Raw genomic sequence first — 25,876 nt, 5'->3', positions numbered from 1 at the left:
AACGTTAGACACATACACTTGTCTCAAATATCTTCATAAGATGAAGCATCAAGATTCTTTGTCCTCCAACTTAACCCCTGATTGATTTATTATTGATCGAGAGGTGACTTTTCTCTGCATAGTACACTTGTATTAACAATTGGTATGGATGTCGGTGGCAATCATCAAATAAAGGGACTAGAGGATGTCAGGGATGAAGGCAATCCTCTGAAAGCTGTCGCCCTGCCACTGCAAGAGCACCACAATCCAAAAAGAACAAGTGACACACACACACACACACACACACACACACACAGACGGTGGCGGCAAGCTCAGCAGGAGTGAGCCTCAGCAGTCACGTATCGGCTGTTTACGCTCTTTAAGCCCCCAGAGGGCCGGAGCAGGCTTTACTGTCAAAAAATCAAGAGCTAAAGTTCCAGATTGTGATTTATTTCATTAGGCAAATGAGATGTGCGAGTCCTGAGGCACTGCCGACTGACTACCACACGTACGCACACAGAGACACGCACACACACAGAGACACGCACAATGAGTATTTTTCATACCGGGCACGTGTTGAATATGGCTGCATTAATGGCCCCGCGACATATGTCGCATGTCCGATTCAATCAAGCGTCCAATTGCAGAGGAGTGACGAGTCGCTTGTGGTGACAGCTGTCGCCGTGGCATGCTCCACGACGCTGCCTCCATCTCCATCAATCTACCTGACTGCTGACGCCACACCGAGCTGTAAACCAACAATGGTGACAAATTTTCTCTTTTTCTTCCCGTGTCTGCCTTTTAGGTTGGTACCCAGAGAAGGGGTAAGCTGAGCCCACCCATCCGCTTCCCCCGCTTCACCTTCATCGACCGCCATCCATCATGGCTCTCGCAGTCTGGATTGTGTTGACGTGCGCGCTGGCTCTCAGTAACGTCACACCGTCCTCTCAAGGTACGTCAGGAGGATTATTACTATGTAATGCTTAAGCAGGGTGTTTTTTTAAAATGTGACAGACCCAACATATGATGAGGGATTAACACTATACTGATTTATAGTATGTGATTTACTTCAAATGACTTAAATCAAGTCTCCTCCACCAAAACAGACGTCTGTTGTAGTACCAAGACTGTGTGAAAGGCATCCTCACTGCTGGAAAATACAACAAAAGGAGAACAAGTAGTAGAAGAAGAATTATAGGAAGCTAGGCTAACTGTTATCTGGTAACTACTTTGTGGCCACTAATTCTTACTTTTGTCATTTTTATTGAGGTGAAAGACTTGTGAGACAGGTTATACAAGCAAATACTCAGCCGACCAATAACAGATTCAGAACATCACGCAAATAACGCAACTGCCAAACTTATCTTTTGTCTTTTTAAGGGCCAGTACCGGTTATTAGTAGGCAAACCGATATTTAGAGCCGATATTGAAATGTTTTTAAGCATTTATTATTGCATGTATAGCATATATATTGAACAACTATTGGATTAGCAAAATATTGAATTTTTAAATATATTATTTTATATATATTACACAATATACATCTTTGTGTAAAAATCCTGACAAAAAGTTTAGGGAGCTCTCAGGGTCATCAGCATGCCTTAAAAAGTTGAATGAAAATTTAAACACTTAAATATCTCCCTATTGTTTTCTACAGTAAATAAAGTTTTCTAAAATATCAAAACATGTGAAATGTTAAATTTTCACTGACCACTATCTTAGTTTTAATGTCAAACGAAAACAGACGTTTTAGAGTTCTCAACATCTCTTAAAGAATAAATAGTTCCCTGAAATGACCACACTATTATTGGATCAGATTTTCTTAAAAAGACCAATGCCTATATTTGTCACAATGCCAAATATCGGTGCTGATAGGTCTATCCCTAATCATTTTGGCTGTCAACACAAAGCAACAACAACAAAAAAAAGACCTAGTGAGGCTTGTAACTTTCAAAACACATTTTGTGGCACTCCTTCATCAAAGTACCAGTGTAGATGAAAAAGGATGAATACATTTTTGTACTTGTGTGTTTACATATTTCTGCTTTGTTTGAAGCTAAGAAGTGTGAATCCGATGTGCTTGTACAATAGCAAAAAAAATGGTGAGTCCAGATTGACACTCTTCGTTAGAGAGTTGGCTAGCCAAGCCAGTGGAGGCTGTGTCACATTTTGGCTGTGTTCCGCAATGTTTATGTGAGGCTTCCAAAAATGTGTCACTTGCATATACTGAATGAGCAGCATGTTTTTTTTCCCCTCATGAATGGATTTCCCCACCCCCCAGTCTTTGATGGGCATATTCCAAAGATGACAATGCCAGGATTCATCAAACTCAAATTATGAAAGCAAGCTATATTTTTTTCCACTGTAGATCTTAACCACATTATGATTCGTTTGGGATTGGTCCAACATGTCCCAACATCAATCTGATATTGGCCAAAAATGAATACAAATCTTGATTAAAATGAATATATTCACACGCCATGGCGAATGAATGCTGTAATCAAGGGGGACGGTGGATGAAATACAGTTTTTTTCTCCTCCCCTCCTACCAGACTGCAATTGTACATTCAATATTGCACACCTTTGTTTATTTATAAACTACAAGCCGCGTAATATATTGCTTCCCTGACCCCCTGTAACGTTGCACATGTGCTGCTGATGCGTTCAGACCAGGGTTATTGCAAATGAGCATGTAATATTTACATGTGAGCCGCGGCGTGTAGCTTGTAAGCGTATCGACTTGCTGACCAGGCTAGAAAGGCGCTGCACTTGATTACGCAAACGTGTGTCGGTGAGCTGAGGTGCAGGCTAGGGGGAGCCTATATGTGAATGTCGAGAACGTTTGCTGACGAGTCAGAGCGTGGCCGCCCTATAAGAGGGGAATCCGTGCATGTAATGCTACCATATGTGTGTCCCTGCGAGCTGTGTACATTAATGATAATTCATGTACTGATTCTGTGAATGCTTGAAGAGCATTTTCTTTAGATTATATTCTTCTTCTTACAGTACAATTGTGTCGTTTAATAAGAAAAGGAACAGCATATAAAATATACAGTAATGGCATAAAGAATGTAAATAATTAAACATGTTGCCACTTTTTTGCTTCAATTTCATGGATATTGTGCTTCTTCTTCTGGTGTGTATGTTGCCAGATGAGGGGCAGTATAATATAGACATACAGATACTCCTCTGTAAACTGCAATAATATTATAGGCCTACATTTTCACAGAAAATAAAGATTATATGCCTGGGAATAGTGTTTTATCCCCAATCAAATTAAGAAATAAATTTAAAAAATCACCTCAAATTCCCTAATTCTTAACGATTCTAAATATTTTGTTCCTTCAGGACATCCATGTCACGTGAAGGGCAGAATTTGGATTCAAAAGCAGACAGGACACAGAAGTGGAAAAGTAAAAGTCTTTATATACAAAAATACAAGTAACAATGGAGAGCAGGACATGGAAGAAAACTAGCTTGGGAAGATAGGAATAGGAAACCTCAACATGCTGACAGAAATCTCGGCTAAGGTACCTAAACATTCTGACAAAAGTGTCATTTTGTAATTCTCGCGAGGGCAATACACAATTATGTCTGACAAAATACATTGACTGGGCAAAACTCGCAACTGCATAGTAATTGACCAGAATCATCACATTATCATCATAAGGAACATAGTAACTACATAAAATGCGGCAAACTAAGAAGTGGCTATTATGGCTAAAACATTCTCATCATCCATTATCGTTGTAAGGTACATAGTAACTGCATACGTTTAATACATTCTTAGCACAGTGACCCCCTGACCTGCATAAATAAGCATGATAACTCATCATAAGGGACATCGTAACAGCATAAGCATAACACATCCATAATACAATGATAATATTCCAGAGTATTATTTTTGACATAACCAGAATTTCCAAATTTTGCACAAGAAATAAAACATTCAACGGAATTGAGAAATTTGACAAATTCACGTTAATTGACCAATATTCTAATGTAAAGATATTCAGCTTATTCTGGACCTCCTGTAAACTATTCTTCACATTCCCAGCATTCCCCTTTTCCCCCATAATTCCACATTTCAACAAGAGAAAAAAAGCTTTCAAATTAACAGAGCACTTCCGTTAATCATCAATTCTCGTCGATGACGATGCCCACCTTTCGCTGAGCGCTTTTGCATTTTCGGCGAATGCTTTATAATGCGAACCCTCGCAAAAATATACGGAATGAGTGGGGCCGTCTGTACTCACCCCGTTCGACGGTCGTAAACGTGCTTCAGTCGGTGCCTAGTCCGTGTATTTTTTCGAGGATTTGCGTAATTGTGTACTTTCCGAAAGGTGGGCGTCGTCATCCCTGGGAAGTGATGATTAACATAAGTGCCCAGCTCTGCAAATTAATGAAGACCTTAAACTCACCATTTTGCACCCAATTTTAAAAATCTACTTTGAGAAGAATTTTACTAGAAAAAAATTGAAAAACTATTTTAAATCAAAATACCACGCACAGGTTGAAAAATTTAGCGCTTCTCAACATTCCAAAATGAATGACGAGGATTTCCCTCAAACTACTAGAAAAATCTAGCATATTTACATCCATCCAAAAATGTTGTTTTACATTCAACATTTCATACATTTCCAACTGCATTCTGCAGCCTTCACACATTTTGAGACAAATTGCAATTTCAAATAATGTTTCCACGTGTGTATGTGACGTTTTTTTTACGCCTGGCAGCAGGTGACCTGGTTAGGCTGCGTGAGGCTGGAGGGTGTGGAGGAGGAGGAGTAGGGACTGCTAGGTGTCCTGCTAGTGGCCTAACACACAGACAGCAGCTCACCATCTGCTGCGATGCTCCCAGCCAGCGCTGTGCCAACCAGCCTCTGGGTGACGGACATTTAGCAAGCAGAGGGGGCGTTAGGGGGAGGGGGACGGTCGCCATGGTGAGGTGCCAGTTGATGAAGCAGTAGTGGAGTTAAACCGAGCGAGCGAGAGAGGGAGGGAGTGGGGCCGGGATGTAAATATTTGTTGTTTGTGCTTGTGTCAGCACTGCTATTAGCATCCCCCGCCGTGTTAGTTGACCAGCAAGTCGAGTAGGAGCTGCTTTGTTGTCGTACTGCTCCTTTCGTAGCGCTACATTCGTTCCCCCTTTGACACGTTTGCCCTCTGGCGCTGTTTTGTTCTCCTATGTTTGTACAGTGGAACCTACGAGGTTAGGCACAATCCATTGCAGAATGCTTGGAATACCAGTTCTCCCAAAAGAAAGAACATACATTAAATTCATTCATTCCAGGAGAACTGTAACTAAAATGTTTTAGGGGACATATTATGGAAAATGTACTTTTTAAAGTCTTGCATACAATTAGTTGTGTGTGTAGAGTGCCTGCCCACTCATCAAGTGTGAAATTAACCAACGTTGTGAATCTTTTGTTCTCTGCCTATTTCTGAAAATGTGCCTGTGATCGAGCCGTGATGCACTTTCACCCCTTTGTTACATAATGTTAGGAATATTTACATAATGCAACTGCACCCACACCAAGTTTTTCTGATGCATATGACTTGGCAGCTAGGTGAAGTTGAGTACAGGTGCATTGAGTTGAGTTGGTTACACGAAGGGTTAATGGGGTTTGGGCAGTGTTGAAAGTAATGTTAAGTACGAAAAGTAAACAAAAATAATTTCGTCAACACACATTTTTTACTAGGCTAAAAACAGACTAGACTAAAACCCTCAATAAAAAACAATAGCTGGGACTAAATCAGTATGCATTTTCGTCGAATGAAGACGAGACGAAAATGTACTTCACTTAATACAAACTCGACTAAAATGTATTTGGCGCGGGGTCCGTTGGGGGAGCGGGGGCCGGTGGGGTGCCTTTTCATGCATGCCAGATCCACTACACCAGCATCTACCGAAATTCAAACACAATCTGCTTCTTCCTTTGCTCATTGACTCGGCGGAGGCTGATGTCTGTGGATCTTACTCTGCTTCATCTAGCCTTCCTTCTTTTCCTCAGTCTTTCCTTTGGTCTCTTGAGGTCTCCCTAATTTGTTGGAATTTAGATGTTTCTGGGGTTGGTAACCCGATAGGTAGTAGGTGATGTCTGGTCGGTGCTGGATTTCACTTTTCATTATTTTCTTTGATCCTTTCTCGGGTCTCCTGACATCCTCACGACTCTAGCTGGATTCTGAAGTATTCGGTTTAGGTGAACGGCATGGGATTTTTAATAGGTTTTAGGTGAATTAATGAGTAGACACTCACACGCACGCACACATGCATACACACGCCCGCACATGCACATACTCACGCACATACAAAAAAAGAAAAAGAGAAAAAAAATTAAGAGAGAGAGAGAGAGCAATGATGATGATATGTCGAATCAGTAAGATTACCAAATGGACAATACTGAGCTCTCTCTCAAAAAAGAGAAACAAATCTATTTTAAAAAATATATAATAAATAAAAAAAAAGATGGACATTTTAGATAAATATATGATTTTGTAAAATGTTTTTTCTGTGACAATGTCATGTGACACACAGTGAACTTCCCCCCCCCCCCCCCCCCCGGCCCTTTGAAACCTGCAGCTAGCGACACATGAGACAGACATTATAGTTATAACGTAACAGTAATCCAACGGCTATAACGTTCTAACAATAATGTTAATCCGACTGCTAACTAATGCTGGCTAATTTACTAGCTCATAGCATGAAGCCATAGTAGCAACTTGTTGATATCTGTGTATATATATATATATATATATATATATATATATATATACATATACACACACACACACACACTCACACACACGCACACACACATGGGTAAAATGATTGTCCTTACTGAAACTAGACTAAAATGTTGACAGTTTTCGTTGATTAAAACTAGACGAAATAAAATTGACTAATAAATGCTAGATTTATAGTCGACTAAAAATTGATTAAATAATAGAATGAGGAGAACTAATAGGATTAGGTTGACTAACTATGATTAAAAACTAACAAGCAGGAATGAAACCGGACTAAAACTAAAAAATGGCAGATCAAATTAACACTAGTTGAAAGCAATTTTTACATTTTCACATTAACCGGTTATGTGAGTGCAAAATGCTGTGTGAAAATATTTATTATATTATTATTATATATTCTATTTAAATATTAGTTCTGTGTGAAAGGCAAATGTGGCTGAGTAACAAATCTTCTGTTATGACCTCAGACTCACTATGTTGCATGATCTCAGAGGCTAATAAAACCACTACCTGCAAGATAACAAGTGGTGCCGCATATGCTGCAGCAGCTATGTGAAGAAGGTACCGGCTAAACTGAGGTCTAGCGAGGTCTTCCGTCTTGCCTGCGTGTAGCGCATTTGAGAGGGTACAAGGCAGCCGGCTATGCGAACTGACCCCTCAGACAGCATTAATAATGCATTTGTTATCAATTGAACGTGTATCCAGCCCTGAAGCGCCAGCGCAATTCTTTTCTCCTGCTAATGGACTCCGGCACACGTGTATGTAAAAAGATCCACGCTCGCCCCCGCAGCACCGAGCTGCTCATTTAGGCCGCACAATTTTAATTAATTTATTTAATTCCCTTTTATTGCTATGACCCGAGGACCAAGAGGAGAGAGGAATAAGAACAATGGAGATGGAATTTAGTCGAATAGGCCATTTTGCGATGTGACGAGCACCTTTTAAACTAGTTAATCAGATCTGATTTAGGAAGCTGCAGGTTCATCACACTTGTCTTCACTGTGTAATGTGAACGCTGGCCCCTTTTGTCTTTTTAAACCTAATATTATAGCCTATAGTTTGACTATAATCCGCCTCTGGTCGAATTGGTCCACATCTCTCTTTGAGATCAATTACACATGTAGATTTTATATAATTCATTCCAGGGGTGGAATGGTGGTGAGTGGTTGTCACATCTGCCTTACAGTTCTACAGTATGGAGGGGGTATGGCTTCCTCCAAAAACATGCATCTCAGGTTTACTGAAGACAAGCATTGATTTAAGTAGCTAATTTTCACATTGTTGTCATGAAGTAAAAGCAGAAGTTAACCCACATACTACATTATAAACACTAAAGCAATCTAACACTCATATTTAAAAATAAATGAGGAATTTAACAAGTATGAAATGAAATGGAATCATTAAACACACATTTTTACGTTGTGTTAGGCTAACCAGTCAGCAGTGGCTAGCGCAAGAAGCTAATGTGAAGAAACAGCAAAGTTGTATGGACCACATGCAGGCTAATGATAAACTATGCCACTCTCCACCGACCTGCCCACAAGCGTGGAGCTTCCTGACAGAATGACACGTTACCTGACAAAAGCCCAACATTCCATCGATTGTTCGGGACGTCGAGCCCCCCCCGAACGCATACACCCAACGTCCCTCTGAAAGTCCATTAGGCTTGCCTAATGGGGCAAACATGGCAGGCCTGCTGCGGTGTATGTGATGGAGCCCCTCCCCCGAAAGCCTGGCTTTCATTTAGCATGCTGCTAACCTTGCTGTGACGCGCGTCGCCGTGCGCTATTTCACCGCGATGGCAGAATGGCCATTATAAGGCTATTTGTAAGTAATTTCGCCACATAATGCTTGTGACATGTTTCAATTTGCAAATGCGCTCACGTATGCTCATGCGTCTTACTTGTGTTCTACGCCAGGGTGGGAAATGGCTTACTAGTTTCATCTTGTATAATATAACTGTCCTCGCCGGTGTTTTTTTTCAATTACTTTTTCTATTATTCACATGCGCCCACATTGTATCTACTGTAGATATACTGTATCACTGGACACTTGATTATAGGTACTTTTGCACAAATGTGGACATCAAAATCATGCCTTTACTTAGAGATGCAATACATAAACAAACTCTTCTAAACCCTTCTATTAGAAGTGTGATCAAACCGGATTTATAATAAATAAATGTACAGCGGGAAAAATTATTATTGGATCTCCTGCGTTATTAATGTTTTACGTTTGCTCTGCTCCACTTTTCATGGTTGTATCTTGATTACGGCAGCAGATCAGTTTAAAAACAACACCTGAATTAAAAGCAAGCAATTGACAATCAATGTGCACATTTCTCAAACGTGGCCATTCTTAATAGAATGTAATTATGAACATGTGTATTTATGATGAATGTTCAACAAAATAGCAGGGCTAGCAATGCTAAGCTAGAATTAGCAATGTAAATAAGCCGACGTTTGCTACGAATGCTATGTTGGTAGCATGATTTGAGTGATACTAGAGGATCAAATTGAAAATGTACAGAAAAGTTCCCCTCAAAACAACTTCCATTAAGCAGCTGAGCAACACACATTCACTGTAAATTGGATAATATTGAAAATGTAATTCCGTCGACCCTCTTAATTCATAACACAATTGATTTCCTGGCAGTCGAGTAGTAATAACATTATGGGAGGAGATGCCGCTAACCTTGCTATAGCTTCTGTTGATTTATTAATTCACTAAGCGATGGAGCTGCAATGCCTTCTTATTTGTTTTTGTTATTTTTACATTTGCATCACTTTGGTCTACAGTTGTCGGCATCTTTTAAGTAAATGTATAGAAAACATACTTTCGTCTACTGCACTTAACTACTCTTATGGCAACACGCTTGTTAAAAGCTCTTCTATCTGATAGAAGGGTCAACCTTCCCGATGCACTTTAAAATTAAAAATACATTTGTTGATACATATATTCAGTGTAGCCCCCCTCAAGAAAGTCTGACATACTGTATACGCTACATCTCTCTCCTGTGAACTGGCACTAACAAAGCAACGCATACACACTTAATTATTATTTTAATCTGCATGCTAATGTGTGTAAATGAAAGGTTGGCATGGGAATAATGAATAGTCGTGCATAAGTTTATGGCTGAGTTCACTTTAGCATACAAAAAGAAGGTAAACATCACATCTGAAATGCTGAAAGACACAGTACAAAGCTGTGTGTGCATATAAAAGGATTTAAAATATCAACAAGGCCACAAATGACATGTCCCTAATGAGTTTTGATGAATTCATGACATTATTTGTCACCAGTTAAATGTTTGGAAACATCTACTTATGCTAACTGAATGCGTGTGTCCAAACTTCGGAGCCAGCATGCAACATTTTCACAATTTAAAACAGTTCCCAGGTTTGAAATTAACAAGAATTAGAAGATACTAGCCTCGCTTCCCCAGTCATGTGCAGAGAGATGTAGCCCTTGATGTGTGGGTAGACACACAGAGACCCAACTATTTTTATACAAACCATTAAAATGACGTAAAATGAGTACTTTAAGACAGCCCAGTAAGACATTCTTTGTTTTCAACAATTTATGGTCCATGTAAAGTGCAACCATCCCCCTTCAAAAAATGGTACCACAAAGGCACTACCGTAGTTAAAACTGTGTTTCGGATTGGCTCATGGCATCATTGTGTTGTTATGATGTTTATGTTGTCAGCTACAATGCAATTGCTATGTCCCTTGTGATGATGAAGTTGTCAGTTTCCTATGTAGTTACTATGTTCCTGTAATTATAACTCTTTCATCCTGTATTTTAGGTTCTTTTATTTGAGATTCTTATTTTGTCATACAGACCTTTATTCTGTCATAGAATTGTGCATAGCCCTAGCGAGAGTAAGTGAATGACTCTTTTGTCAGTACGTCGAGATTCTGAGAACTATCACAAAAATTTAGTTTTTCAGCACTTAACTCTTTGACTGCCAGACGTTTTCAGAAACGGGATGCCGCCAGTGCCAGCCGATTTAAGCATTTTGACTGATCTTTCAAGGTCCACAGAAAATGTTGTGTTTGGACTATGAAAACACACATACTACCAAATGAAAGATTAAACTCTCATCTTTCATCAGAAAAAAAGTTTGTCTCTACCTTATTCCGTTCTTCAGTAATCAACAGTAAAAAATGTTAGTTTCACCCAAATGCTCTGTTTTGAAACAAAATACGGAGAAATCAAGCTTTTTGTGAAACAATATTATTTCATGCACTCCAGTGAATTTGACACCTTTTTTTTTCCATGAATGATGCCACAAACACCTAAGTAGTGCTTTACTTCTGTAATACACCACCACCAACAATGAAAAAGTGTTTTTAGATTGCAAAATACGTTTATTTCCATTCAACAGTGTAACAATTTGACAAAACAATTTTGCAAACTATTTACAAATGTGTGCAACTGTGGTACTATTTACAATTATGTGGATGTTTCAAATACAGTTTTTTTTTTTGTAACACTGCAAGGAGAGGGAGCAGGATTTGCACAACAGAGTAGTTTCACTGCGATGGCCCCTTTCACGTGTAGACGTTACACTTTCTTGACTGCCTTTTTTCCGGGGAATAGCAAGTAGCAGACTGTACCCACTACTCCGATGAATATGCATTGGACTCGGGGCACTCTTGGTCGTCCGATTGAACGTCCGCCTGAGCGTGCTCGGTTGTGCTCCGCGTTTTCCGGTGTTAGCATCGCTAGCCCGTGAACCTTTATGACGTCGCCATAGCCGCCGCGTCAGCGCTTCCAACTTCGGCGTCAACCTCGGAGTCACCATCATCATCATCGATGATGATCATCGTCGTCATCAATGTGCTCTTTAGCGTTGGTCAATGCCTTTTGTCTTTGAAAAAAATTCCCAAGTGTGAGCTGCTTGCAACCGGTCGCCATTGTTTGCTTCCTCCGCCATCTAGCTCCACCTCACGTCTTCTACTGCCGCGTCAACGCTTCCAACCTCAGAGTCACTATCATCATCATTGATGATGATCGTCATCGTCAGCAATGTGCTCTTTATAGCGTTGGTCGATGCTTTTCGTCTTTGAAAAAAAATGCTCGAGCGTGTGCTGCTTGCAACCGGTCGCCATGTTCTCTTCCCTTCCCCAGCCATTGTCCCCTCTAGCTCCGCCTCACGTCTTCTACTGACGCCTACCCAATCTTGTCAAAAGAGAGTCATTGCTGCCATCTAGGGGCCAAAAATAGTCATTAGGCTAACTAGATCTGCTTGAAACTTTCACCACAGCTGGCCAAGGCTTTCCTCCACCCGTTTCCCCCCCCAAAAAAAAAATTAAAAAATTGGAGAACGTCTTTTAACGTCCTTGGCAGCCCTCCGTAGGTTTTTACTAAACGTCATTTAACGTTTTTGGCAGTCAAAGAGTTAACAGAAAAAATTATCTGTGAATATTTGAATTCATAAGTAGCAAATTGCCAAAAGACGGGGCAACACCACGTTGGCAACACCTGGAGGATGTCAAGGCCTCTATTGTGATATTGCTACCCTTGCATCCGAGCGTTTAAGCTCTGCTTAGCTCAACAAAACAGTCATAAACACACAAGTCTGTGTAATCGATAAGCAGTCGATCCAATAGTTACACGAATGTATAAGTTTGATTAGTCGTGGGTTGACTATTCATGCCTGAAGAAGAATGGAGGGATTCGGTCAAACATTCGAAAATTTGGTTTCGCTTTATGAAGGTTGACTCTGGCCTTGAATGGACTTTCTGTCACTGTGCTACAGACAAGCAGCATTGACAGTCCAGCTGTGCGTGCTTGTCCAGTCGCGCCGACAAATTCGGCCTTCGGAGGACCCAGCCTTGAGAATTTGGACACAGGGCCAGGGCATGTTGCCATAAATGCAACCAAACGTTAAAATGTTTGGGGTACAACACAATTAGGACAAACGTGCATCATATGCAAGTGGGAAAATGTTATTATTGCTTCAAAACATCTATTTTTCTGTCAACCTTTGTTTTTATTTTTTTACATTACTGTTGCAGTTGCAATACATGTTAAATCATTAAAAAAAGATTGTGTTTAAAAAAAAAAATATTTTTTTAAATGGTACTGATAAGAATACCGTTAAGGCACCGGATCGATAAGTACTGTATTCATAAAATCTTAATCCAAGCCAATCCTGAACTGCAAAATCAATGTCAACATTTGCCAACCAAGCCATTTTGTAGCTCACTATAACATTCATGCATTTGTTTGTTTTGCGTGCAGACAGACTTGTCTGTATGTATTATTAAATGAGCGGACTTGCTCTAACACGCTCTTATTTGACTACTTTTTTTTTTTTTGGCGCTGTTCTTGAAGTTTGAGGCACCTCCGGCTGCCAAATTTGTTATCTGGAGCTCCCCGTTGCCTCCTCATCACATTAACAATAGCAGCAGGCTTGTCACTTCTTCGACTTTTCATCCATTCTCTCTTTTCTCACCTCGCCTATGATTACATGATGATGTGGCAGCCCTCGCCCCAAAACACTTTCCTGTCATCCTGTCCTCACCTCCCGGCGGTTTGCTGTAAACGCACGTCTCTCGCGGTTGTCGCATCTCCATTGCACGTTTTTGCCTTCACCTACTAGCGCCCGAGCTTCGTGCGGGGGTTTCAAAGCCCTGGGCTGAGAGCGGTGGATCACACGGGGGGCTGTGTGAGCCAAAGGTTAATGGACGGCCTTTGAACATGTATCGGGAGTCGGGGGAGGAAGGGCGAGGCAGCGGCAACATGGCGGTGCTTTCTTTTCAAGCTGTTCTTTTTGAAGATGACGCTCGGCTCTCCCACGTGTTCCGTGTTTGTATGTGTGACTTTTTTTGGTGGTGGTGGGGGGTTGTTTACGTGTTTGCGGTATCAGCGTGTGCCAGTGTTTGTTATGTGTATGTTAGCTTGTGCGCATTGATTCAAACACTTCAAACATAGCTCGTACAAAAAGGCTGCCGGGCTGTTTGTGCTGTCGTGTGATAGCTGCCTTCTTGAGCAAGTGTAACTTTGGGGACATGTTGTGTTTTTTGTTGTTGTTGTTTTTTACAATTTAAAACATTTCTTGGGCGCTCTTGATATTATGTTTGAAAATGCTATAGACAAAATAGTGCAAGGTCAATACAGACCCTTTTCCTATCCTTGCTGAAATCAGACCGATTTTATAGAGTTCCTGATTACTGATTGAACCTCCACTACAGTGCTTTTTATTTGCAAGTACGGGGTCCAGAGCGGTAAAGCAGCAAGCACCTGCTAAGACAACTAAATCATTTTCACCTATGATGGCAGTACACTCTAAAAACAGTTGGGTCAAAAGTAACCCAAATATGGATAAAAAATGGATCGATCCACTTTATGGGTCAATTTGACCCAACTTTCTGGGTTGTTAAATACAAAATGGCCCAATTGTTTGACCCAAGTAAAGGATCTGACCAATATTTATGAGTTGTTTTACACTAAAAGACCCATTCCTTGACCCAACTTTGAGTCCGAACTGCGGATCGGTCCATTTTTGACCCATAGCTGGGTTATTTATGACCCAACTGTTTTTAGAGTGTACTTCATATGCTACACTGTGTGTATGTGGGCATATGGATACGTTACCAATACAAATCTGAGCAATTAGAGGCAAAAGCTCTTAGTTAACACAAATCTGTGCATCCAGCAAAACTCTATGCAGCTCTGATTAACTGTGGCTCTGTCATCATGAGAAGGGTGTCTCACTGGTATGGGATATGGATTTGTCTTCACGACAGTTGCTTGAAAGTGGCTCTGGACATTACATTTCTCCTTATTTTCAAAGTGCTTGTCCTGCTTCTTGACTACTATAAGGTTAAAAAAGAAATTCTTGACGTACAAATGTCTTTTTATCTGGATGTATTTGTTTTGTTATCATCTGCAAAGGGATCTATTTTTAAACATACTTTTAAATGCAGGCTGCACTTGATATTGTTTTGAAACTGAAAATGTTGCATAGGTAACCTTAGTTGTGGATCTTGGAAGACTGTCCAAGATGAGGCAGAGGCATCTAAAGAGTGAGGCAGTTAAATGCAAATGTATAAATGTATCTTCTGGAAAATAAAATTTAATTAGGCATTTAGGTTTAGGTGACGAAAACAGGGTTAAAAGGGGGCCAAGTAGGACGGCGTCCGACGATGGGAGAGTTCAACAAGCGTTATACTGCTAAGTGTGATTTATTGGTCCGAGCATAAATTTGAGGTCATGAGCGCGGGGATTACTGCACAATCAAGTGGCATACATATTGCAAAAGGAATGGGCTGACTCGTAGACACCCACTGCTGAAGCTCAAATATTAGCACGCACTCCGATACACACAGTGTCCGCGCAGCCAAGGCTTTGGCCCGGCGTCTAAGGAGGTTAATTAAGTGTCTAATGCGGCGGCAGGCCCGAGCTTTGACACTCATCTTCCCTAACAGGTCTCTGGATGCGATTTGCAACTCTTGCGAATGCGCGGGCATTTTTCTGACAGGGAGCCTCGCCCTCGCTCGCCTCCGCACTTTGCCTCTCGGCTGCTAGCCTCTCCTCTTGCTCAATCCTGACTTTCGCACTAGCACTCCGTCTCTCTCAGGCACAGAGACGTGCTGCTTTTACTCAGTTACAATTACTTAAGTAACTTTTGGGGTAAATTGTACTTTTCAGACTAGTTGAGCCGAGCGTTGCAACCTAATTTTTACTTTTACTTGAATATTTTTGTTTATAACACTACTTTTGCTTTATTACACTGAGCTACTTGCAGCTGGTTGCTTTTATTTGTATCTAACGATCATCGCTTGCCTGATGTTATAGTTCATCGGAGAGACATGTAATTTGCATATGGACCAAGAGCGACCAAACAAACATGGCGACTAAAGCGAGCAGCTGCTGCATAATGAAGCCAGCGTCTTCAACTTTTAAATCTGATGTTTGGGGTCATGGAAATTGAAAAAATAAGGTCCTTTTTAAGCTTTGTAAGGGAGAATTTTCATTGTAACTTCCAGGAGGGAAGAAATATGAAGTTTACTTGCACTTTGCTTTTTAGTGTTTACTCACAACTGTCATGTTTTTTTTTACTTTTGTACTTTGTATGCACTTAGAATTTTTTTCCCAGATGTTTAATTGCTGAAAATGTGAGGTGACATACCACATATGTCCACCTGAGCATGAAAATAAATCCATCTTACTGCTTAAATCAGTTTTGAAGTGAACCAATCAAATCCTTATGAATCACAATTGTACGAGCTAGCTAAAGAAAGAGTGAACATGGGGATCAAATCATGGCGGTCTTAACAACGCCTAGCTAAACTTTTAGCCAAAATTCTTTTTTTCTTCCTTCCTGGCAACGTCATACATTTGCCTCGTCACAATTTTTGGAGACTTGTGCTGTCAAAAGCAAATTAAACAATTAGCCTAATGCTAATCACAACCCACTAGGCTGTTTGAAGGTCAAAAATGGGGATTCAGAAGCAAATCATTACTCTGTATTGAATGTAAAGAACAGTGCAACTAGATCTGCACTCAGATGACTCAATGTTGTTTTTCGTTTTTTACAGTAGTCCATTTTGACAGTACAGTGGGCCTTGTGGTTAGCACATCTGCTTCATAGTTATGAACATCAGGTTTGAATTTTGGCTCTGGCCTTTGTATCTTTTCTTCATGCTTGTGGTTGTTTCCTGCAGGTACAAAAATGTGCCTGTTAGGTTAAGTGAAGAAAGTAAATTGTCCATGAATGTGATTGTGCATGCCTTTTTTGTCTTTATGTGCCTTAAGGCGTACCCTTGCCTCTTGCCCAAAGTCATCTGGGGTTAGCCTCCAAACCATCCACAACCCTAAAGAGGACAAGTGCTAAAAAAAAAAAATGGATGGATGATCCTTTTTTTCCTCTGCTAACCAATTAATGGACTTCAGTGTGTCTCAAGTTCGGTCCCACTGGGGTCTTTACCCCAAAGGGAGGTTGCTGAGGCTGTTGTTTCCTCTCCCAACTTGACAATATATAAAAAAAAGAAACGTGTACATTACTTAACCTAACTAGGCCTTATTATTTATTGTGTTCCGTTACTTTCCTGCCATGCCTGCCACCCCTTCCCTGCTCCACCTTGCCTTTACGCCAACATGTTGCACCGATGAGACGCAAGATGTCTGCCTGCTTGTGCGATATGTGTCGCAAACAAAGTCACTCTGGGCCTGTAGCACAGCTCTTCTCTCCCTCGGGGAAAAATATTTTACACCGGTTGCATCTCATACTTGGACCAGCTGGACTGATTTTTTTTATTTTATTTTGGGGCTATGTCTTCTACCCTCCCTTGCTGATTTTTTTTTCTCTTCTTATTGCATAATTAGACACCAGAGCTTGCGATGAAGCGCTTTGACAGTATGAGCACGTGTCGTCTCGCCTCGCTTCTCAAGTGTTTGTGTTTGTGTGTGTGTGTGTGTGTTGGCATCTTAATCTCCCCCGCCATGCCTGCTAGGTCCCCCTAAAGCAAAGTTTGTCAACAAGCGGGAGTTCTGGAGGTCGAAGCTGCATGAGGTTTGCCTGCAAGTCTGTTTTTTGGGTAATTTTGGAAATTTGAGTTGGTACGGGTTGGAGGAGCAAGGGGTGTTTATTTCCTTTCCAGTGGGGGCTTGTTTCTTTCCCCCTTGACTGATGTAATGTTATGGATTGCTCTGTAATGCAGTTTATTTCACTACGATATTACTCAAGCCTCTAGTGATCGCACTCCATCATCGTCAATGTTTTTTTTTCTTCTTCTTCTTCTTGTGTTCTGACCCTGGCTAGGAGGGGGTGGCTGGTGACTCCCCCGCTCGGTCGCTCCTCATCTTGTCTCAGCTGGCTGTTTGAGACGGCGGGCCCAAGAATTAGCGCACAGATGATATGGACAAAAGTATTGGGACACAACTCCTATTCACTTTAGAGACAGTCCTCCATTAAATACGACTACATAGGTCGTTTTGAAAAGGTGCCAATTAGGACCAAGTGTTGCATATTTTAGCTTAGCAATCTCCATCTGCCATGTTAAATAGCGCAAATATCCAAAACTAAGACTTCAACCCGGTCCATCTGGTAGGAAGACGAGTGGTTATCTGACTGAGCTATTTGTCCAGTGATTATGTTAGTGTTGACTACATGTTTTGTTAGTGTTGACTACATGTTTTGTACCGGTCTACAGTACAACCTCACTGAAAGCCTCATCCTAACCCCAACCATTAGTCCATGACGGTGAATTGACATACTCGTCAACACTAAAAATGAACACTTAGATTATCACTGGACTGTTAGATCAGTAAGATAGATGTTAGTCTTTCAACCTGCCGATCCATGTTTAAGTCTCGGTTCTGTATTTCTTCGCTATTCAACATGGCCGATAGAGGTCGCTAAACTACAATATGTAACACTTGGTCGTATTTTGGTTTATGGTAAAAGGACCAATATGGTCTGTATTGTTGGAGGACTTGTTGCACTTTAAGACAAGTGTAAAGTAAATTTAAGATATTTTGTTCTTAATAGATGTTTATAGCAGATAGATAAATGCTTAAGCCTCTGCAACTTGCGTTGGTAGTGCTCATGCTGCTAAAAACTTTAATAAATAACAATTCTGACTGAGATAGAATTTACATTCTGTAATAGAACAAAGTGGAATTTTTTCCAATTGAAATTAGCCAATGCTCTGTTAACCAACCAATTTTAGCTGGATATCTGTTCACCAAAAACTTTAAGTTAGTATATAACAAGCAAGTTTGGGATTTAAATATATATTTTTTTATCATAATTTAACAAGGTGAAACTTTAAGAGTACAACCTACAGGTTAATCCTAAAATGTAACAACGACCCCCCAAAAAAAATATTCTGACAATGTTTACACTCACCTCCCTTCTTTTAGGTTCCCTCCAAAAGAGTGATGTCACTCGTTTATAGGGACTATTTTTTTCTTAAGTGTACAACACTACCTACACGCTAACAAGGTGAAATGTGATATTGAGACAAAAATAAATAAAATAAATAAATAAAATAAATAAATAAATGAAAACCACTGATTCCATTGCGACACTGTATCTTTAGCTTTAGATTTATACTCCAATTCAATTTAGTCAATAATGAAGGTGTAGTTCTATTTATTTCCATTTAAATGGCAAATATGTGCATTTGGAACGGAACATTTGCCTTGGGGTCCTCATTTAAAGGGACAAAATAAGTTAATTATTCCTGGAGGGGAAAAAGAAAAAAAAACATTGGAGGGTGATTTTGGGTCCTTGTAAGAAGGAATACCATAATCTATGCTGAACTGGTTTTATAATAAGCATTTCATTTACTCAAAGTAAAATATTAATAATCTTTTTATGAGAATGGAAAAGCGCCCAAAAGGCAAAAAGGACCCGCAGAAAACTGAACAGTATAAACCCATCGTTGAATTTTGTCTTCATTCTGAGATTTTAGGGTTCTTTTTTTTTCAAACTTTTGTTTTGTCTAGTCAAGCAAAATCTCTTACCTGCTGATAGATTTGGCTGTCACTCCAGCCTTCGTCGGCGCTGTCACCGCTTCCTTGTGTGACGTGTCTAGAAACAGTTGTGCATGTTTTTGAATGTGGAGGGAAGCATGAGTACGAGTGCTAACCACTACCTCACTGTGCTGAAGATCGAACAGATTGGGCATGATTTATGTGAACCCTGACCTCAACCCTGTCACACGCTGGGCAAAAATTCCCCCTGACCCCACTCCAAAGTTCTGTCGGCCTTCCAAAAGAGTGGAAGCTGTTAAAACTACAAAGGGGACATTGACTCTGTATTTATTTGCATTTTTTTGTTGGTTTAATGACCTAGTGTCCCAATACTTTTGGCCACAAGCTTTTCGGTTTGTCTCGGGATGTCGCAGCTCCTCAGCTCGAAGGCGAGTGCGCGGATGTGACAGTCGTAGCCGCGGTCGCCCGGCCTCGTCAGCGTTGACAGGCCGAGCTCTGGCGACTCATTAGGCTAACTTAGCGCACTAAGTGAGTGGCTAAGATCCGGGGCCGCTAAGCTGATGAATTGCCACGGTCGCTTCTCGGCTGCGTCGGGATCCCTATCGCTGTCCCCCGTGACTGTGTGATGAGACGTTTTCTTGGCCAGCGTGGAGGTCACTCTAAGGACAAAGGGGTTAGGAGACGAAGCGGGCCCCTGACTTCCTCAACTTCCTGACACTGCTTTGGCATGAATGTTCTGAGCTGCTATGCTTGAGTGCAATGCTAATGAGAAGCATTAAGAGATAACTGCTGGAGCAGACAGGAGGGCTAAGAGCGGCTCGTCACATTACGGGCCCAGAAAGCCAACCGGCCGCCTAACAAGTTGGCCGGCGAGCTCCACAAGTATATGTCCTGTTGAACACACGCCACCTTTAATATTCCTCGTTAATGCCATCGGGGGAAACAACAGTGGCACCTTGACTTGACAGGGCAAAGACTAATAAAGTTTACTTATTGGTGCCCGTCCTTTTACACTCTGTAGTGTTGGTAAATGTCTCATTTGAGTTAAAACATATTTCTATAAATGTCATAGGGTCTTTAAAGATCCTATCTCATTCACTCCCAGCCATTTTCACTGAAGCAACCCCCTTCGCTCCCGGTTGTTTTACTTTTGATTGATTTTGCAAGCCCCACAGAATATTGTGTTCTATTGCTATAAAAACATGGAACCTACCAAAATAAAGATTAGAGTCTCGTCTTTCATCAGGAAAAAAGTACATTTCTATCTGTTTCCGTTTTGCAGCAATTAGCATTAGAATATACCTACATTTCATCATTATTCACAAATCTGTTTAAAACAGTTGGAAAAAGAGCATTTTGCAACATGGCCCTGGTTGATAACTTATACTCTGCTGCCACCCGCTGGCCGTTTTTATGATAACTGCCATTGCTTTTGTATGCTCTAGCATAATAAAAAAAATGTTAAAAAATGTATAAATACATTTAGAGATTTAAAATAGAACGTTTTTTATACGTTTTTGGGAGCAAATGAGTTAGCAAAGAACATTTTGTTTTTACTTACCCCTTGCAATTACATCTCAGACCACTAGGGCTTTACTTTGCAGAAGTGTTGTTTCTGTAAAGCAATGGTTTTATTTTGGTAGGGCTTCTTGTCTTGCTTCCATTCCCGTTAACCTGATAGGACCATTTATTTCTATCCATTCATTTTCCAAACTGCTTACGAAACAAATGAATTCCATTGGATTGTAGCTTCTGTGATTAAAAAAAAAAAGAGCACTGAGTGAAGATTTAAATACTTATGAGTAAATTAAGTTCCATGGTTGGCCACGGAATAAATTAAACTTGTAAGTTAAGGTATTATTGCATATGGACAGCTATTGAATGGATGTGCATAACTAGAGATGTTCGGAGGTTCTGCACAGGTTGTCAGAAATGTCAAAGCTAACATCCCACGGTCAGATTTGGTCGGAAAAATTTTGACAAATCCCAAAAGCCGAAGCTCGTAGGCCTTTGAAAACGTCAAAAAGGATGACAGCTCTTGGTGGATACGGCGGGATAAAGTTCTACACCGCATGTGAAATAGTTCTCTGGGAATGTCAAGGGGAATTCATCCTGACTGGGAAAAACTTGCCACGTGCATTCACAAGTCCATAACTTTGTGCTGGGATTCGGTAAATTACATTTCAATGAAGACACTTTAGATGTAACTTTACCGAGCATAATTTAAGTTTTTGGCTTATTTGGTTTCTGAATATTGTTTATGTTTGCCAGGGTTACCTTAATTAAACCAATAGGGATTAGGATTCAGTGTGGGCCTACTAAGTATTATTTGTATTTATTTGTTATTGTTTGCTTCTGATGCTGCCCAATGTCCAAACTAGTGTAGTTGTTTTACACAGCTTTGTAATGGGTGCATGCAAGTTGTTTCAGATGTCCAGTTAAAGTAAATAAATATTTGGACACTCATTATTTGATCTTCTGTGTAAATGCCGCCTTTCGTTGAAGACAGAGAACTTTTCTTCCTTCCTTTCATTGTGCATTCAGTGTTGTTAATGGCGAAGAGTCCTCGTCTGCCAGCGCATTTAGTCTCGCGCCACAAACGAGCGGCCGCCGCCGAGTGCCGTGATAGGTGCAGAGAAGAGAAAGCTCGGGATGAGAGAAGAAAAAAAAACGTTCTTGTCAGACGGTCCAAACACCCATTCACCCTCAGGCTTTAATTACGGTGCGAGGATAATGATTCAAATCCAATCATCTCTCTCTCTCTCTTGCTCTTAATTTGTAGCTGCCATTATGAAGGCAAGCACTTCAGCCCCTCGCGCACGCCGCCCTGGAGTAACACCGGCCGCACCGTGCCCATGCAGATCAGTGCATAAAATTAGAGATTTAGCTCGCATCCTTCTGAACCTTAATGACAATTGGCAGCCATTTTATTTGTTCACAACAGACAGATATTTAAGTATTTTTCTATAGCATCGGACAGTGGTTCTCAGACATTTTACACCAAGAACCACCTAAAAAAAACTCTCCAAGTACCGCCATCATGGGCATAAATGCTCATCAAAAATAAAATGTATATTTAATGTTATTGTAAGACACTGTAAACATCAGGCTTTAAAGATTAACACTCTGCTTCAATATATACAAATAAAGAAAATTGTACTTAAATGAGTCAGTTCAAACACAATGCACATAAACATTAAATAAAAACTGTACCACACTGAAAATCACTGGCATAGGCGATGAGTCATCATCTCACAGAGGGATTAGATGCACCTATACATATGGCTCCTGCTGAGGAAGACACTTTGTCATCTGATTGTTGTGACATGCACGACTCTATGCTGAATGTGTGTATGTGTGTGTTTGTGTTTGTGCTGGCTGGCTGGCTGGCTGCGGCGACCCTGAAAGCGTAATGGATTCCCACTCAGTGAAGGACAATCGTAGCTCATGGCCGGTCCAAGCTCATCCTCTGCTCATCTCGTCTCAGCTCAGCTCCTCTCCAGCTAGGCCTCCAGCCATCTGGCTGCGTACACACACTTTCTTTTGCTTCCTCATACACACACACACACACACACACACACACACACACACACACATCAGTAAAGTTCCACTCCATTCAAAAGCTCATGCAAAGTACATCATGATGTGCTGATGTAGGCGCTAAAAATTTCCCTGGAAGCCAAACTTTGTGAGTTTCAGCAGTGAATGACTTGAGGTGGTAGCAGACATCGTTCAAGTCTAATATTGGCTGTAATCTTTGAATGCACTCACCTGCACAATCTAATGAGATCCAATGCAACAACCCGGAATCACCTAACCAAGCACTAACAATCCTGAAAATGTCTTTTTCAGTGGTTAGCCATTTTTTAAATCAAGTACTACCTCAAAATCAAGGCTGCTTATTCAAGATTTATTGAATTGTTATTTATTGTATAAAACATTAACAATATGCTTGAATATAGGAAAATAAAATACTGTGCTTAATAATTTCATAATGACTTATTCATTTAATTTTAAAATTCCTTAAAAGTTACATAACAATGGTCTTCAGGTAAATGCTTAAACAAACAGCTGTTACAGATTAAATCATACAAACCTACAATTAAACTGTACATGGGCATTTTTCCCCACTTACCAGTACTTACCAGTGGGAGCCTGCACAACACTTGTGGTACCATATTTGAGAATTATTGAGCAAAAGTGGTTCGGATAATGAATGGATGGATATTGTCATGACTTGGAAAATAACAGTTAACTGCCACACACAGCTTTATTCTCCCTGCCCTAACTTGGCCCCAATGCAAGTAGTCTGTAACCAATCAAATTACAAGATGTGCGCTGTCAACTATTCTAAGAAGAAAACAATAATAATGATAACTGAAGCTTGCATGGCCAATGCCTGAAACTTAGAGACCATGCTTTGCTCACGCAAAAAAAAAAAAAAGCTTGGCATTTTCGCCTCGCCCATCTGTTTAAGATACAGGTTTCCGATTTGGGCAAATTTCCTTGTTAAAGTCTGGCATAGTACGAAGCCTGGATGTTGCCCAAAATGGCTGCTTCAGACCAAAATGGCCAACTTCCTGCTCAATTTCAGGCATGGGCCCTTGAGATTTTGTCGTTCATCCTGTCATGATAGACTTGTCCACCCAGTTTAGTGTCAATTGGTGGAACCGGTGTCAGGGGGCTTATATTCTTTCAAACTTTCCCCAGGACGCTCGTGAGTGACTTTTGTGGCATTGAGTTACGAACCAGAAAATGTCATACATTAACCCCAAGATACGCACGATAGTTCAGGCATGTTGTCCCGTGAAAAAAAAGCATTTCAGAAGAATAATGAAAAATGTAATGCAGCAAACTACAGCCACAATAATAAACGTTTAATTCCCCTGTGATCGTGTTTTGGATTGGATCTCATTAGATTGGGCCGGTGTCCCTAATGCTGTGGCCCGCTAGCATCTGCGCTAATGACAAATAACCTGAACCAGGTAATTGATTTGTCTTCATTCGTCCCATTCTGTATGAAATTGGAGCATTGCCTCGGTGTGTGACAAAGTAAACACTTCAGCATCTAAACGGGCGAGCCGCAGATGATAGACGGCACCTTGCCGGCGCACTGATATTAAGCCAGAATTAATTACACAAACACTAGAAGATAAGCATATGCGGCGGTAATGAAACGACCTGGTATCAATCAAAAACTGCACAGGAATTTTTTTTTTCTTCTTCTTTTTTTATCAAGCAGTTTTTCACTGACCCACTTGAAGTCTAACAGAAACAAACAGTGCCTTGGGCTGCTATGGCAAAGTTCTCAGCCTCTGTACCGCTTGTATTTCAGATTGAGCACAGAATGATGATTACATTATGCAATGCAGGGAAACAAAATTCATCGAAAATGCTGCTACACTGCTAGCATGACTTATTCATAGTATTGGCAAAAACTAAATGTTACCTGTTTTTGACACACAACAAAATTTTTTTTTTTTTTGTTTGATTATTGATTGCAAACATCTTAGTAGAACTTTTTTTTTTTTTTTTTTTTTAAATATTACCTAGGTTGACTGTGCTTCCTGACAGCCACGCGAAACAACAGCTCAGTTGTGTTTACTCTCACGACACGACATTAACATCATTTGCTCAATGTGTCGCATATTTTAAATATATTGTGTTTTTTATTCTGAGAATTAGCTCTTGAGCGCAAATGTTTGCACGCCTTGAACCCCCTCCAGCGTGTTTGTGCCTACTATTCTTGTTGTACGAGTGACCTGCGCCCCTCCGCCCCCCGCCTCCCTTCCATTGACTCTCTCGGTGTGAGCTTGTAATCATTGTCCAGCTGCGGTGTACTTTCACCACGGGCTAGTTAAGAGAACAAGGCCACACACTGGCATCACTGGGTTTAGTGAGCCTGCTGTTAGACGCTAACATTCAATGCAACTGCACTCCACCATGTGTGCGTGTGTCACAAGGTGTGTTTTTTTTTGCATTCATTTACGTGTTGTTGTTTTTTTTGCCTCGCCTGCTGTTTGCATCTCTGCGGCTTTAATTAGTATGCGCTTTTCCATCTAGGTCTTTGTGATTTGGAGCTGCATGCTGGCGAGGCAGAAAAGATACAAAGTGTGTGTGCAGAGGGTGTATGCGTGTTTGTGTGTGTGCGTGCCTGCTTGCGAGTCATTCAGCCCTGATGGACTTAGTTACACAACTCAACTCCACCCCCCGCCGCATCAATGGGTGGCATTTAGAAATACGAGCAAGTCAATTGGCAGTGAATCATGTAGCACACGGCTACGGAGTGAGCGGGGGGGGACTGACTGACGTCCACTGACGTCGACGTTGACCCAAATGGGCACCGTGAAACTGGAATCCGAGGTGGCAAAAGTACACACACTCGTACTTAAGCGCAGATTGTTAGCCTAATGTTGTAGTATAAATGTTTGAGTTCAATTGTGTCTTTTCTTGTTTTCCCAAAAGGTTCTAATATGACTTAGAGTACCATGCTATAAGGCTGTAAAAGATCGTTGTACATCAGAATTAGTGGTTGAAGGACAAGCCTATTTTGACAAAATAAGGAGTTGAAAGTACAAATATCTGTTTTCAAATGTAGGGAGTAAAAATAAGAAGTTGTCTGAAAAATCAATTCAAGTATTGAAAAACCTTCTGAGGTACAATCACTGTTTTTCTTTTCAAAGACAAAAAAGGC

General features: G+C 40.7%; 1 protein-coding gene across 9 annotated transcripts in view; it reads left to right on the top strand.

Annotated features, from left to right (window-relative positions):
* The window catches only part of adgrl1a (adhesion G protein-coupled receptor L1a), a 229,203-nt gene that overhangs the window by 109,015 nt on the left and 94,312 nt on the right, over window positions 1-25,876 (top strand). For all 9 annotated transcript variants that reach the window (XM_077555695.1, XM_077555697.1, XM_077555698.1 and 6 more), the window contains one exon: window positions 785-931. In XM_077555695.1, the coding sequence (XP_077411821.1) occupies window positions 862-931 (70 nt within the window). In that variant the 5' untranslated portion in view covers window positions 785-861. The remainder of the gene's footprint in view (window positions 1-784; window positions 932-25,876) is intronic.

The sequence above is a fragment of the Vanacampus margaritifer genome, chromosome 2 (genome assembly GCF_051991255.1).
Source record: "Vanacampus margaritifer isolate UIUO_Vmar chromosome 2, RoL_Vmar_1.0, whole genome shotgun sequence".
Taxonomy (NCBI): Eukaryota; Metazoa; Chordata; class Actinopteri; order Syngnathiformes; family Syngnathidae; genus Vanacampus; species Vanacampus margaritifer.
The sequence above is the reverse complement of the archived record's forward strand: the minus strand, read 5'-3'. Positions and strand labels throughout refer to the sequence as shown.